This window comes from Sinocyclocheilus anshuiensis, unplaced genomic scaffold (genome assembly GCF_001515605.1).
Source record: "Sinocyclocheilus anshuiensis isolate Anshui unplaced genomic scaffold, SAMN03320099.WGS_v1.1 scaffold332, whole genome shotgun sequence".
Lineage (NCBI taxonomy): Eukaryota > Metazoa > Chordata > Actinopteri > Cypriniformes > Cyprinidae > Sinocyclocheilus > Sinocyclocheilus anshuiensis.
The window spans coordinates 1,828,193-1,844,008 of NW_015554181.1; the positions used below are offsets into that span (position 1 = coordinate 1,828,193).

The following is a 15,816-nucleotide window of genomic DNA, read 5'->3' on the forward strand; positions in this document are numbered from 1 at the left end:
CATTTAAGGAATATATTTTATAAGTCGATGCATTCCCTGGGAATCGAACCCATGACCTTGACTTTATTAGCACCATGCACTACAGTTTGAACTATAGAATTCCTGGGACAACATTCAGAAAAAGTCAAAATTTTAGGAAAAAGGGGAGCATTTCAAAGAGGCCATAATCATCATTTCCCTATAATTTGGTTAGGATTTGGACTTACATGAAGCTTGTATAATTTTGAGACTGTTGTTGTTGGTTAACTAAAGCACTCTCTATTTCATGTCATATACAGCAGGGTTTTTCAAACTGGGGTTTGTGCTAAAGCTGCAGGGGCTTTGTGAATTGATGAAATACGATTAATTATTAAATCATAAAAATGTAAAACTAATGTTAAAATAAAAATAAAATACTTACTAAAAAAGATGAAATATTTTGTTTACCTGCATTTCATGTGAACATTTACCAACATAAAGAATTATAAACATGCAAATGTGTTGAAATGATTGAAAAATTTGCTTAAAATAAAATATTTCCATAAAAAAAAAAATTGTGAATCCTTGCCATACAGCACCAAACTAACTGTACTGTAGTTTTAATCTACATTTGTTTGGTTCTACATGCATATTAATGCAAGAATATTTATGTGATGAATATAACAGGGAGGTAAAACAAAAAGGACGGGTTTCATATAACTTCCCAAGATGTCACATGGCAAAAGCAAAACCCAATGGAATGACAACAAAAGAAAAGATGAATGTCAGGTTATATTTTAATATCACTTTTCCTCCAATACCAGCAAAACACACGAAACTACATGTTCATTGCTTCATCACTCCAGTCGCTATGGGAATGCAAACGAAACACATGGTGGAGCTGTCAATCACGAGGGCCCCGCCCTCCAGTATCCACACTCATGATTAAAGCAAAAACTCAAAAAAACAAAAGAGAGATATAACAGAGAAAGAAAACATCATAATGTGCGTAAAACATCTCGTATGGTGATCCTACCCGAAACAGAGCGGGCAGGGCTAGTTTATCATATCTGACATGAGCTACAGCTATTCCATTCACAGTTCTCATTTCACCCCACGCAGGGGAAAACTTCACCTCTGTCACGTCCTGATGTGAAATCTCTGAACACACGCACGCAATGGGGCTCAGAAAAGGTGCAAACAAAAGTCGAGGCACGGTTGAAGTGACACTAAATTGGCCTCTTGTATTTCCACTCCCCCTCTGAGAAAGAAAAAAAGCATGAAAACAGAGTAAAGAAGTAAAGTGTGGCACAATGACACAGAAGGCCTTAATGCAAAGGGTGACCTGTTAACTGATTTAGGTAGCAAAACTCTTGCTGTACTGTTTTTTTGTATGAAACACTTTGCTTAGTAAAAGTGTTACTAGATACTGTGAGGGTGAATTAAAAAAGACTTGTCAAGAAAATGTCTTGGTTATCTTTTACCCATAAATCAAAAGTAAAAAAAAAAAAAATGCTTTTAATGCTTAAATCTTTCTAAATTAAAATAAAATCAATCAAATGGGATGAAATATGACCCGGACATGTTCGTGACAAATGTAAATCAGCGAGTGTAAACCTGTTAAAGTCTTCTAAATGAGTAGTTTTATCTGTAAAACTACACCATATTGCATATAAATATGTACACCGAGTGTGGATCTGTTGCTATGACAAAAGTACGTACAACTGCGTATAATACACAACTATAGCAACACTATGCCTAATATCCACAGGGTGTTCACAGTAAAACCAAAGGCCTTTGTAAGGTGTTGTCAAAACAGAGTGACTGACAGGATCAATAACCCAGACTGAGTCTACGAGAGGTGCAAACGACTCATGTTGGGTTGGCGGTGGAAACCCTTTGGCACTAAGATACACAGTCAGAAACTGCTGCGAGCAGGATATGCATCAAGGCAAACCAGAGTGTGTGTGTTCTTGTGTGTAGCGACCAGTTTGGCTCTTAAACAGATGTACGTCCATGCTGATCTCTTTAGCTTAAGGTCTTTCGATTAGAAAAACCATGTATTGTTCATGTAAATTTGTGATTTACTTATATATTTTTATACTATAAAGCTGCTATAAAGTGATGCTTCGGTTCTAGCCTGTCATTTTAGATCTTTACAGAAGTGAAGAGCAAACAGAAAAGGGCCTAAAACAGAACTTAGTGGAACCTCTAAGATTTACATTCTATGCAAAATAAGTCTCTAAATAATTGTCGTAACAGTCCAAAGCAATGCAGCATGTGCACTGACATAGAATGAATGACTTGGTCTGTCATGAAACAGTCATCGTTCTCCAATGAAAGTAAATGACTGACATGCATTTTTGATGCAGTGACAAGAAGGGAAGTGAATAAATTAATCATCTCTCTAGAAAATCATCTCTCTAGAATAAAATATCACAACCCTCCTATAGCAACCCTCCTAAATTTCCTATTGAGAGTCAATATACTCCCAAGATATCTTGGGCCACATCCAGACTCTATATTAGTTACATATGAAGTGCGTCATGCAGAAATAAAAGTGCATTATGGCTGTGGCTGTAGTGGGGCTCTAACTTGTACAGTAGCGTGTCATGAAAAATAAACATCAGTGAATAATTCACTACATGTCCAAATAAAAACATCTAAAACATGTCAGTAAGCCACAGCGTTAGAGGGCAAGAAAATGCGACACAGCCAAAGGTCAACAAGCAGAATGTGTGATGGGAAATCAGGACCGTGGATTAAAGAAACGATAAAGAGAAAGTCAGAGAGGGGGAGAGAATGAGAGAGAGAGGAATCATCACACGATTGGCCACTGCTGTGCCACCGCTGCTCATGATGGAGCATCCAGGCACTGGGGTCTGTTCAGGTTTAAAATGAGCTGGTGGAGGGTGTAGTCAATCTCTTCCCAATGTAGACCCTAAAAAAAGGACATAGATTTAGTATATTTCTGTATCTTTATTTATATATATTTGCAATGCTAGTCTAAATGCTGGATGAATTAACTATATCATTTGGTGAAAGAATTTTTTTTTTTCTGAACATATTTCTGTCCAAAATAACTGGATTTGCTGTAGCTTTTCTGAAAAATTAAGGCCTTTCCACACTGAGCGTTATGCGAAAAAGCGAGGCGAATCGCAGACGAACGATGCTTTCACACCGAACGCGAAACGATTTTTTGCCTTCTGCTAATTCACGCCTGCACGCTAGGTGGCATTAAATTAAGATAAACAAGGTTCTATACCAGAAACACAAACTATCTATAATGCTTACAAGAATAGGCTACATCCTAAAATATAATTAGAAGTACAATTAGCATCAAGCTACACTTGAAAAAATCATTAATGTATTTGCTTACCCACTTTAAACCATCATCGAGTGCTTGTAATAACTTGAATTTATTGTAACAATAAATTGTGATCTTTAGTTGATTTTGATTAATAAGCAGACACATGCACTCTTTGTATGTTTAATAACGCTACACTGCTAATATTTGTCATAAACATCCTTTATTGCTATAAAAATACCATGAGCTGCATACAAAACACATACAGAAAATATATCGTCATAATCATATGTCTATTTGCTTTCATATTTCATGTGTAGAAAAAGAGTGAACGCACTCTGACTCATAACACTCGCGCACGTCGAACAAAACTGACGGTGCTCTACAGATCACATAATTCAGTGGACAATTAATAGAAATGTTATTCTGTATAAAGAACATGTGAGAATAAATCCACTCTCTTCTCTTATCCGGGATACTCTTTTTCTGTGTTTGTTTACACTGGTTTTCGAAACAGTGCCACAACTCTTGCCTTTTTGTGCAACAGCAGCTGCTCCGGTCACGTGATCCTAGCTCAAATCTTATTGGACAGCCCGTGCTTTCGCTTTACGAAACTGAAAAGATTCATCAGACTGGTTCGAAAAAAAAACGCGGAACCGAAACATTTTCGGTTTCGCGAATGTTCGCGGTCTATGTGGAAGCATCCATAGAAATCTATTGTTTTGTTCCAGCGCGTCATCGCGTTCATTTAGCTTTTTCGCGCTCAGTGTGGAAAGGCCTTTAGGGTTTTTTACACAAAGTATATGATGCAAAAAGGAGATCCAGACAGACAAGTCGATGCAGATTAATTAAATTCGGTGCGCGAATGTTCGCGGTCTATGTAGAAGCATCCATAGAAATCTATTGTTTTATTCCAGCGCGTGTCATTGTGTCCGATATTCGTTTCGCTTTTTCGCGCTCAGTGTGGAAAGGCCTTTATATTCCCATTTTGTAGTGTTTTTGCAGTGAAAACACACAAAAAAAAAAAAATGTCAGTAAGAATACAATTATTTACAAACAATTTAGTCCATTTTAACTGAACATGCATTAGGCAATAAAATATTAAGACAACAAAAAAGTAATAGCCTCTTGATTAGATCTCGATAGGTAGAGCTGGTATAGGTCTTCGTGTGTGTGTGTGTGTGTGTGTGTTGACACTCACCCCAGTCCCAGAGCCAGGATGTGGGTGAGCAGCAGCGAGGGCATGAACATTTTGAGGAACTCGGCGGAGAACACGCCACCTTTCCTCATAGCACCCGTCTTTCTCATGCTCAGAGACACCGATCCAGAACGCTTTGGGTGGCGGAAGTGGAATTCCCTGCGAACGGTCAAAGAAGAGCATACTTATATCACATTGAACTTTGTGTCAAATACTGTTTAAATGGCAGAACAGTTCTGTTGTGAGTTTGGAACTTCACTGAGGGATTAAAATGAAATGAAATAAATAAAAACTTTTTTTAAATAAATAAAATAGACTTTTTGAAATGAATAAAAATAAAACATTTTGAAAAAATTATTTTAAAACATTAAATAACAACAACAACAACAAAATAATAATAATAAAAAAAATAATGGTAAACAAATATTTTAAAACAAAGTAAAATATTTTAATACAAATTAAATACATTTGATATAAAATACATACTTTTTAAATAAATAAATAAATATTTTTTTAATAAATAAACTTTTTATAAAAATAATAAAATAAAAGAAATTGCAATTATATTTCAGTTTCAGAGAACAGACTATTTTATGAATTAGGTACATTGGATTTGTTTTGGAATTAATACATTTTTCATGTGGAAAATTATGAACATACACACAAACTGGTTTTATTTGGATGTAGGTTCTTACTTCGGAGGAATGTTCTCTGGTCGACTGGACCAGTCTGCCACCCAACTCTCCCCTTTATCCATGAGGATATCATCTTCTTTGTCCTTCTCCAGACTATCATCTTCTGACTAAAAAGATGAGAAAAGACCAGCATGTTTGATAAATGCCACTCATTACAGTGTGCGTATTAAATAACAGCACTATCACTGATAGATAGTAGCTCAATGATAACTGTAGATTATTGTAGATTCATATTCTGTGCGCTGCTCTTACCTGACAGTTTCTCTCGCTGGGCATCTCCACATCAAACGTGATCTGCCCCTCATCTTGGTCAGGACTGTGTGGTCGTGGTGGGCTGTAAACACATCAGAGAAATGTAAAATACTGATTACGTTGAACAAGAGAACAACAGATGCCTGAATCATGTAAGGAGTGAATTGAACGTTACTGAGAGCTGCAGACTTAAGAATAGAACTGCTAAATCAAAGCAGTGCTGCCCACAGATGCCTCCTCCCTAAGATGAGCCTGTGTGGATGAATTGAATTTGAATCTATGAATTTACTATCATTTTCAGTCTTCAGTCTTATTATTATTATTTTTTGGTACTAGTGCTGTATTTGTCTTGAAAATGAGAGAAATAAATATGAAACTTTTTGGTGCATGAAACATTGGTTAATGTTATACAAGTAAGTGGACCTTAGTTACAATTAGTTACAAGTGAATATGGTCACTAACAGTCCTCCAAGTGATTTTTTAATACTACACAAAATGCCATTATTACCTGACTGATGTCACTAAAATATCTTGAGGTGTTGTTATTGTTAATTAAAAATAAAACTATTACAAACTCTTTTTGGCCATTTGAAATAAAGCTAAAATAAAAGAAATGATAAACATTAGATGAAAAACTTTAAATGAAATTTAAACGAAAATGATAAATGTTGCATTGGCAGCTAACTGAAATAAATATACGTTTCTGCTGAAGTGCTGAAATAAAAATAAAGCTAAATAGAAATTAGAAACAAAATATAATTATTAAAAAACGATATAACTAGGAAAAAAAGAAAATTAAATAAAAACAACAAAAGAACATAATAAAATGACAAAAAATGAAATGAAAACTGAAAATATAAAAGTAAAAGCCAATTCAAAATATGAATACATATTTTAATAGTATATAAATAATACTAAAATAACTGCAATTTGGGGCAGTGAATCATTGTATCATTGAGATACAATACAGTTTTTAATAACAGTTCAAATTAATTTTTATTTTAACATTTTCCATTTTAATTTTTGTGAAAGTTTTAGCAATTTTGTTTTGTGTTTTTGTCATTTTATAGTTTTTTCTTTATATTTCTATATAGCTCACTTATTTTATTGAAGTTTTAGTTATTTTAGTACATCAAGTTAAACTAAATAAAAATGTTGAAAAAAAATGTTGCCTTGGAAACTAGCTTAAATATATATATATATATATTTTATTTCAAGTAAAAAAAGTGATTTTAGTTATCTATAATAACCCTTGTCCTGGGAGCAGTACATTCATCTTTAGCCAATCAGAAACACTCTCTTCCTGTCAATCATTCTGAGTGTTCTGGTTTGAAGGGCGGAGTTTCTGAGAATAAAGGGTTGTGAGCGGCCTGTTTCTCTGCTCGTACCTGTTGCAAGACGAGCTGCTGGGGCTGGACTCGTGCTGGGCATCCAGTAGGATTTTCTCCATGTCTCCGTTATGGATAGAGGAGGAGGAAGGCACATGCTCCAGTCCTCCTATCAGGACCTCCTCTTCCTCCTGCACGGTCTCCAGGGCCTGTGAAGCCTGGGACTCGCCTTGGTTCCTGTTCCCCAGCAGCGAGAGCAAACTGGGGTTCTGCTGCTGCGTGTTTCCGTTCATCTCCAGCTCCACCCAGGACCCTGAAAAAACCCAAACAGTCATTAGCATTAGCGTGCATCAATCGTTTAAAGGGGCCGACTTTATTCGTTTATTTATTTTGAATCCACTGTAAATGAGAGTTTCTTAGCATACGAGTCCACCGGTGTGGAGCTGAGCAAACGTTTTCAATTCTTTCTTTAGGCAGACCCATTCAGGGGATTGTGGGATTGACATCAGCACAGAATAAGCGAAGAGAGAGCCAAAAATGCACATTCTGCTCAAAAGGGAACATGAGACTGACTTGTGAGAACAAACATCCACTGTTGACCAGATGCAAACATGAGACACACATGTGTCCCGTCTTCCCCGCACTGTTGCTAGGCAAAACAGAAAGATCCACAGACAGGTCCCATGATGCTTCAATAACACAATGGAGTGGCAGGATGTTGCTAGGGTATTGCTATGCTGTTCTGGTTGGTTGAGTCCACACTGAAGTCTCTGCAGTTGCTCCAAACAAAATAAGTCATTTAAAATGTGTACTCATCATTGCAATATCAAGGGAATTAATCAACAACATTTGTCATAATCATGCAGCCCTAATGAGCCAGCGTCCTGTTTAAATCAGCACATCTAATTATGGCAAAATCCTTCACCAGCCCTCAACACTAAACTCTTGTAATTGCCCACAGTTACTGGCATGTTGCCATGGCAGAATGCATTCCAGCAGCTCTTCATCTGTGAGCATTTGTTGTCTCACTGCATCACAACAACACAAAATGGAGAAGACTTCAGACTTATATTGAAGGAGGGAACCCAGACAAATCTGGCAACTAGATTAACCACCCAGTAAACACTCAGAACACCCTAGCAACACCTTGAATAAAAAATATAAAAGATAGTTGACAGGCGATCTGACCAATCCAGTTTCCTCTTTGCTCTGCGATGTATTTTTCACTGCGTGATTTGTAGTGTGAGAGCGGCATTGTTTGTCGGGGATAGCAACAGTAACTAAGGTCTTTGCAAACGGTCAATTGTGACTTTTTATCTCAGAGTTCTTTTTTTCTTAGAATTGTGTGGTATAAACTCAAAATTGCGACTTATAAAGTAAGAATCGCATGATATAAACTCAAAATTGTATGTTAAAAAGTCAGAATTGCATGATACACTTGCAAATGCGACTTATAAAGTCAGAATTGTAAGATATTAAACTTCAAAAGAAGTGTGACTTTTTTCCCTCATAATTGGACTCGCAACTGTGAGTTTATATCTCACAATTCTGAGAAAAGAGTTCAGAATCGACCCTTTGCTGGGAGTTTGATTGACAGGTGATCTGACCAATCATAACAGTGAATCTGCCATTTTGTCCGACAAACAAACCAAAGCCGTGAAACAAACCAGACAGGAGAATAGACTAACGTCGGTGGACTTGAACTTGAAAAATGGTGTGTATTGACGTCTTTCCGCAGTTGAAAGAAGATACCTTCTGATGTTCATTCATGTTTAATTTGTGCTAGACCTAGTATAGAGAAATAGATGATCGGTTCACGTGCTGCTGAGGCACTACAGCAATCTGTCACGATACATTAAAGAGCCACAAAACGGTATTTATTGTTTGAATTTGAAAAACTGACAACATTTGAAAGCTGAGACTTTAGCTGCGTCCCAAATGCAACACTATACACTATATACTCAACTGTGTAGTGTATGAATTTTATAAGTTATTTTGTCATTAATAATCAGAGTTTGATAGCCCCTCCCCATTGGCGACGTAATAAAAGCTGCGAGAGTTGAGTGCATGAAGTGTTCAATGGCTGTATCCGAAAACTCTAAAATGCTACCTTCGGAGGCAGCATTCCAAGGCAGGAAGGCACGTCCAAATCCAAATTCTGCTTTACTTCCTGTCTCCGGAGGTGCCTTCTTATGATCGAATTTTGAAGGCAGCATAGATGTATCCTTCGCTGCCTTTGATATCCCACAATCCTGTGCGTTCCATTCCGTGACGGTTGAGCTCAAAAATAAAGATGGCGTCTGAAAGTTGCGTTTGGTGGTCAGTTTGTGTGTAAATGTATATTTCTGACTAACTTTTTGCACTTTTCATGTTATTTGTAGCGAGAAATCAGTATTATAGTAATTAAATATCCGTTTAGTTATCAAAAAAACTAGTTCTATTTTGTTGTAGATCATTAAACCGTTACGCTGCCTCAGAAGTCTGTCTGAAATCAGTTTCATGAGGTGCCTTCGTGCTAAAACAGGCAGCAAGTCAGCTGCCTAAGTTTTCGGATGCAGCCAATATTCCACACTTCATTTTTCAGTTATTTAAGTGCATCATCCGGGTATTTAAAGTACACTTTTTCTTTTTGGAATTTTCAGTGTGAACACACTACTTACACTATTTATACTATAAAACGGCATAGAATAATCAATAATGCATAAGTACGTGATTTGGGACGCACATTTTGTCTCATACCAGAAGTAACATGCTCTGTCTGGTCTGTCTGCACGTTGTCAGTGTCCTCTTTGCTCCGCGTTGTATTTTTCAAACATGATGTGTTGTGTGAGATGTAGCAACAGTAACAAAGGGGGGCGTGTCTTTGCAAAGGGTCAGTTCTGAGGAAAAAGTCAGTAAACTCAGTGATAGAAAGTCAGAATTGCGAGAAAGAAAACACGCATGCGCTGTATATTGTTTACATGTAGAGGAAAGCACGCGCATGCGTTGTGGAACTCTCCATAATGGTGGAATACGTTATTTGGAGAAGAATTGTTCAACAAAGTCGTTGTTTTTGTTTTCTTTGCACACAAAAAGTATTCTCGCAGCTTTGTAAAATTACGGTTGAACCACTGATGTCACATGGACTATTTTACCGATGTCCTTACTACGTTTCTGGGCCTGGGAACATTTCAGTTGCATTGCTGTCTATGGGAGGGTCAGAGAGCTCTCGGATTTAATCCAAAATATCTTAATTTGTGTTCCGGAGATGAACAAAGGTTTTACGGGTTTGGAACGACACGAGGGTGAGTAATTAATGACAGAATTTTCATTTTTGGGCGAACTATCCCTTTAAGCCAGCTTTTTTTTTTTTATCCCATGGTGGAAACTGGCGGCCAAAAAAGTGGTGAACAACTACATCAATGTGGTAAAATATTCAAATGAATGCAGAGATAACACACCAGCTCTAGTTGCACAACTAAACACACTGATCCTGGAGCAGCTCTGACGTTCCTTCACTGCAGGACCGGAGCGGGACGGAGGGAGGGATTATGTAATCTCTGGCACATCAAACCCTCTCCCATCCCCCTGCTGTGTCTGTAACCCAGATCCGTCTGTGTGCCACAGACGCCCATAAACCTACTATTCACCCTCACTAAACGCTAAGCAGTAAACAGGATGACTCATTTTCGTGAGTTTGCACCCTTTGAAAGACAGACTGTATCCTAAAACCTATTGAGTTGCCTATCTAGATAGCATTTTTGGGTATCACTGGATATTTAAATGCTTATAAATATTAAATGCAATAAAATTATTATTGGGTGAGACTTGATTTTACCCAGGAATTGATTGAATGGTGAAAATAAAAGAATTTTTATATCATGCTGCTGACTTGTTTGGACATGTTTCTTGGGGCTTCTTGAAAGATTTGAGACGGCTTTAGAGATACTGTTACCTGTCATAAATCACATGATAATAGACCTTAAATTACTTTATTACATCACTTTACAACTAGTGCAACCAGATCAGCAGGGAAATGCAGCTACAGCTGCTACACGCCCCATTACATATCAAATATTTTTAGATAATTTGTATGCTTTCATCTAACCAAGAGCATCCTACTCTCAGCTTTTACCATGTTTAAACTCATTGCACAGAATGCCACCGATATACCCAAAAAATCAGCACATATTCTGTCTGAGCAAGCTTATACATTTTCAAGATATTTGCAGAAATATGCATGAATGCATATGAAGATCCAGCTACATTATATTAAAATCTACAATGCTTGTGCAAGAATTAAAAATAATAGTAGTTAATTTTTGGTTCTAGATGAATGCAAACGACATGCATTACAAACCTTATAGTGTTATTCTAAAAAAAGGAAAAAGGAGGACAAAAATGAAAGAAATATGGTTTGCACTTCACTTTTTTTGCACTTTAGGTACATAAGGAATGTGAAAAATGAAGAAAATGTGCTCATCTGACCGTTTAATGATTTTTTTTTATGTTCTAATATTAAATGATTAATATTATGAGCTCAGTGCTTCCAGAGAACTGTTACATAATGCAAATAAACAGTTTCAAGTCTTGCCGTAATGATATCTAAATGCAAGCACTAATAGCTCATTGTTTCCGAATCGCAATCAAAGTGATTCAGTGATATCTGCTGAATAAATGAAGGTTGTGGCACACAAGTGCACAAATCTGAAGTACAATAGTGTGCATACGGATTCACCAAAACTGTACAAACAAAGGCCTCAATTGTCCTTAAAAACGTTTTTTTTTTAAAGTAAAGCTTAAAGTTAAAAAACAATATTTCTATGAAAGCATGTTTGAATACACAGAATTTTGAAATTCCTAATAAATTGCTGCTTTCAGGACAGGACATTGACAAAATTCATTTAAGCAGTGGCATTATTTAAAATAAACCTCTGTGCCCACTTAACTGTGGTATTATTGTGACAAAAGAAACTAATTAGTAAGATTTCAGTTTTTTTAAACATAATTTAATCAATATATTAACACACACGAAGGGGGCAGGAAAATAGTGCTCAACAGGAACGACTCTGCTACTAAACAACTAAACCAAAATGGGGCACACAATAAACAGTCAAATATTTAACAATACCCAGCCAAATTAAATTCAACTTCTTTATTTATTTACACGCCCCCCGCCTCCATTTTTCTCAGATCCCATCGTCGTCTTGTTTTGATATCCGCGAAGCCCCGCCTCCACGGCGCTCGAACTTAATCTAGAACGAATAATTGGCTTACGTTCCATCAATCATTCTGGGTTGCCATGCAACGCCACAGCGACTCCCGCTCCCATTCAATCTCATTCGCTCTCGCGTAAAGACGCCATCCTACGCTCCGCCCTTTCACCCCTCCCCTACGAGCGAGGAGGAAATTCCAGCCATTGAGCGAAGTGAGACAATAGATGTTGCATAACAGCGTTTTAAAGCTCCAGAGAAAAATGCAACCCACACAAACAACAGTTTTAAAGCGACATTAGGATCCCTCCCGAGTTCTTCCTGCAGAAACACGGACGGAGGTTTACCGTTGAGTCCCGGTTCTTCATTGTTGTTCAGCTGCGCGGCGGCTGCGGTGGACATGTTGCCTCTCCAGTCCGCTCGAGCTCCCGCCCCCTCGCATCTGCGGCGACGTCACAACATTCATTTCAATTTTCAAAATTCAATCTTCATTTCTTCACAACACATTCATTTCAATGATCCCTACTGAATAAAGGAAAGTTGCAGAAGCCTACAGAGGTGTGCAAAACAGAAGCATAATTTTAAAGTGTAAAACTGATAGAAACAGACAGATGAGTAAGCTCGAAAATAAGCTCTCTATACACAATATACATACAGACAGACAGAGAGAGAGAGAGATAATCACATATTCTGAGCAAGCTTATACGTTTTCAAGATATTTGCAGAAATATGCATGAATGCATATGAAGATCCAGCTACATTATATTCAAATCTACAATGCTTGTGCAAGAATTAAAAATAATAGTAGTTAACAGAGACAGATGAGTAAGCTCGAAAATAAGCTCTCTATACACAATATACATACAGACAGACAGAGAGAGAGAGAGAGATAATCACATATTCTGAGCAAGCTTATACGTTTTCAAGATATTTGCAGAAATATGCATGAATGCATATGAAGATCCAGCTACATTATATTCAAATCTACAATGCTTGTGCAAGAATTAAAATTAATAGTAGTTAATTTTTGGTTCTAGATGATGCAACGACATGCACTAGTCTTATAGTGTTATTCTAAAAAAGGAAAAAGAAGCAAAAAAATATGGTTTGCACAACTTTTTTTGCAGTTTAGGTACATAAGGAATGTGAACAATGAAATGTGCTGAGGTTTGCGGTCATCTGACCAGTTAAAGATTTTTTTTAATGTTCTAATATTAAATGATCAGTATCCATCTGATATTATTGATTCATCCATATTCTAATATTAAATTATCCATCTAGCTAGTAGACAAGAAGATAGAACAGAAAAAGAGCAGAACGCTAGTGTTAAAAGGTAATTTTTTGAAGAAATAAAAAGAAAACAAGTAGATAAAATAGAAAAAGAATAGAGAATGCTAGTGTTAGAGGGTCTTTTTTTTTTTTGAAAGAGAGAGAAAACAAGTAGATAAAATATAAATAGAGTGTGCAAGTGTTAAGACGGGTCAAGGGTTTTTTTTAATAAATAAAAAGAAAAGTAGATAGAATAGAAAAAGAACAGAGAACACCAGTGTTAGTGTCAACATTTTTTTATTAAATAAAAAGAAAACTAGAACAGAAATAGAATAATGTTAGTGTTAAGAGGGTCAAATGTTTTGTTTTATATATAAAAAATAAAAGAAAACAATTAGATATAATAGAAATAGAATAGTGTGTGCTAGTAGGCCGGTTTTTTAATAAACAAAAAGAAAAAGAAGTAGATAAAATAGAAATAGAATAGAAAGTGCTGGTGTTAGAGGGTCAAGAGTAGATGGAAGAGATGTGATAAATATCAGTCTATCTACAAACATTATAGAAGCATTAGGGATCATATGAAGGTATGGATGTTGCTCCTAAATTTATTGATAGACAGCGTCCAATGTTTACATGCACTGCCATCATGACAACCTAAAAACACGTTACTTCGGTTCACAGATCACCAACTCCTAAAATAGCTGAGGCACAGATTCATTTCTGGGTGTCCCATTTGTTCCCGCTAACGTACATGTGGAGCAGATGTTTAAAGATGAGTGATTCTGCTGCGCTGTATCATTTTCTCTTACCTGGTATATAATACAAGCATATTTAATTTGATTCTACTTTACTGAACTCCAAATAGAAAAATGACCCCAAGAGGTTTAGTTTTCAGTCTTAAAATGAATTTTTATTTTACACTTGGGGTTTTACAACCATTAAGATAAAGGTAACATACTTCAGGATTTGTTCATATACAGCAAGCCTGATTTCCATGTAAACACACTCTATTATACAGAATCATCCTGCACCAATCAACAGCATTAATACACTGAATACTGTCAAGGACATAATTTCAATTTTCGAAAATTCATATAAAAATATCTAGAGCATTCTTTACCCCATAGGAACCATTCTGTATTAAAAAGCTGCAAATAAAATGACACACATCAGCAAAGATGCTGAAAATCATAAAACATGCACATCTGCACAAACATTTACTTAAGACTCAAAACATTTGTGTCTCTCTATAAAACAATTAAAAGAGACCGATTCAAAAGTCTCCCTTTCCACAAAGACTAAGATATTGCATAAAATTAATGCCACGATTAGGGACTTAATGTAGGGAATAATGGAGCTATTTGGGAACCCTGCTTAAGTCAATTGCACTTGTGGACGAATATCAGGCGTTCGACGAGTGTTTGGTGAAGGAAACGTCCCGTTGCACCAGGCCTGAGTTGGGAAGGGAGCAATCAGTGCATGAGGAGTCCAATTGATTAATTATGATTCTGCAAACTTATTAAACAGGATTCTGCGGGTTGCTTAGTCAGTTTGGTTGCGTTTATAACCCAGCAATGAGTGATGCTTCCGATTAAAGCTAAAACGGACGATGTGCAAAATAAAAATAAAAAAACAAATACAGTAATACAACTAAAAATCCCTTCCTCCGGCCTACAGTGTATCAATTAACGTAATAGAATAACCCAAAGGTTTTTGTGTACTACAGTGGTTAATATTAAGACTATGAGTTTCAGGAGAGACCTTGTGCTTGGCGTGTATCCAGTCTGACTCTTGGAGCTAGGAATGGGGACGAAGCCGTTCGAAATTCCTAATTGGCTTTCTCCTGGAATATGTAAAGGTTATTGACTGTGGCCAGTGCGACGATGCTATCCTGAGGATGCCAGGAGGTGTAGAGGATCTTTCTGCTGAAGTCCAGGCAGTCGACGCCGATCTCGCTCCTCTTGCGCCGGCTCCCCGTGCACACGCGCCAGGTCTTGAGCGGGCATCCAGGGGAGCCGTTCTCCCACGAGGCTTCCAGGGTCACGTCGCGCTGGGCGTCGCGATTGAACATCCGGAAGAAGTTGTTGTAAGAGCCCGTCATGACCTCGCTGAGACCAGAGATGAAAAATTATGAGATAATGAGGCGAAGATTAATTATTTCTTCCTTTAGAAGGCAAAAAACAACATCTTTATGGTAATGACTGTTATTACCAAAATGCTTAAATATAGGGCTGATATACACTACCACTCAAAAGTTTGGGATCAGTAAGACTTGTAATGTTTTTTAAAGAAGTCTCTTCTGCTCATCAAGGCTGCATTTATTTGATCAAAAATACAGAAAAAAACAGTAATCTTGCAAAATGTTATTACAATATAAAAAAATGGTTTCTATTTTAATATCCCTAAAAATATCATTTATTTCTGTGATGCAGCGCTGAATTTCCATCAGCCATTATTACTCCAGTATAAAGTGTCACATGATCCTTCAGAAATCATTCTAATATGCTGATTTATTATTATAATTATCAATGTTGGCGACAGTTGTGCTGCCAAATATTTTTTGGGAAAATGCGATACTTTTTTCAGGATTCTTTGATGAATAAAAAGTTAAAAAGAA

At 36.7% G+C, this 15,816-nt stretch overlaps 2 protein-coding genes across 3 annotated transcripts in view; both read right to left on the minus strand.

The window, feature by feature from the left end:
* Positions 1–575: 575 nt before the first annotated feature.
* LOC107671016 (BCL2/adenovirus E1B 19 kDa protein-interacting protein 3-like) lies at positions 576–12,360 on the minus strand. 2 transcript variants are annotated; one of them, XM_016463841.1, is made up of 6 exons: positions 12,278–12,360; positions 6,799–7,051; positions 5,411–5,492; positions 5,159–5,265; positions 4,467–4,622; positions 576–2,899 (listed from the first exon to the last, which is right to left on the minus strand). In XM_016463841.1, exons 1-6 carry the CDS (start codon positions 12,330–12,332, stop codon positions 2,851–2,853), a joined length of 702 nt encoding a protein of 233 aa, XP_016319327.1. In that variant the 5' UTR covers positions 12,333–12,360; the 3' UTR covers positions 576–2,850. The 2 variants fall into 2 exon arrangements, with proteins under 2 accessions (XP_016319327.1, XP_016319328.1); XM_016463842.1 differs by lacking the exon at positions 12,278–12,360 and adding an exon at positions 7,312–7,573.
* Positions 12,361–14,788: 2,428 nt separating this feature from the next.
* ppp2r2aa (protein phosphatase 2, regulatory subunit B, alpha a) overlaps positions 14,789–15,816 on the minus strand; it is a 15,873-nt gene continuing 14,845 nt past the window's right edge. The window contains exon 10 of the mRNA XM_016463844.1: positions 14,789–15,307. Coding sequence (XP_016319330.1) covers positions 15,028–15,307 — 280 coding nt within the window. The 3' untranslated portion in view covers positions 14,789–15,027. The remainder of the gene's footprint in view (positions 15,308–15,816) is intronic.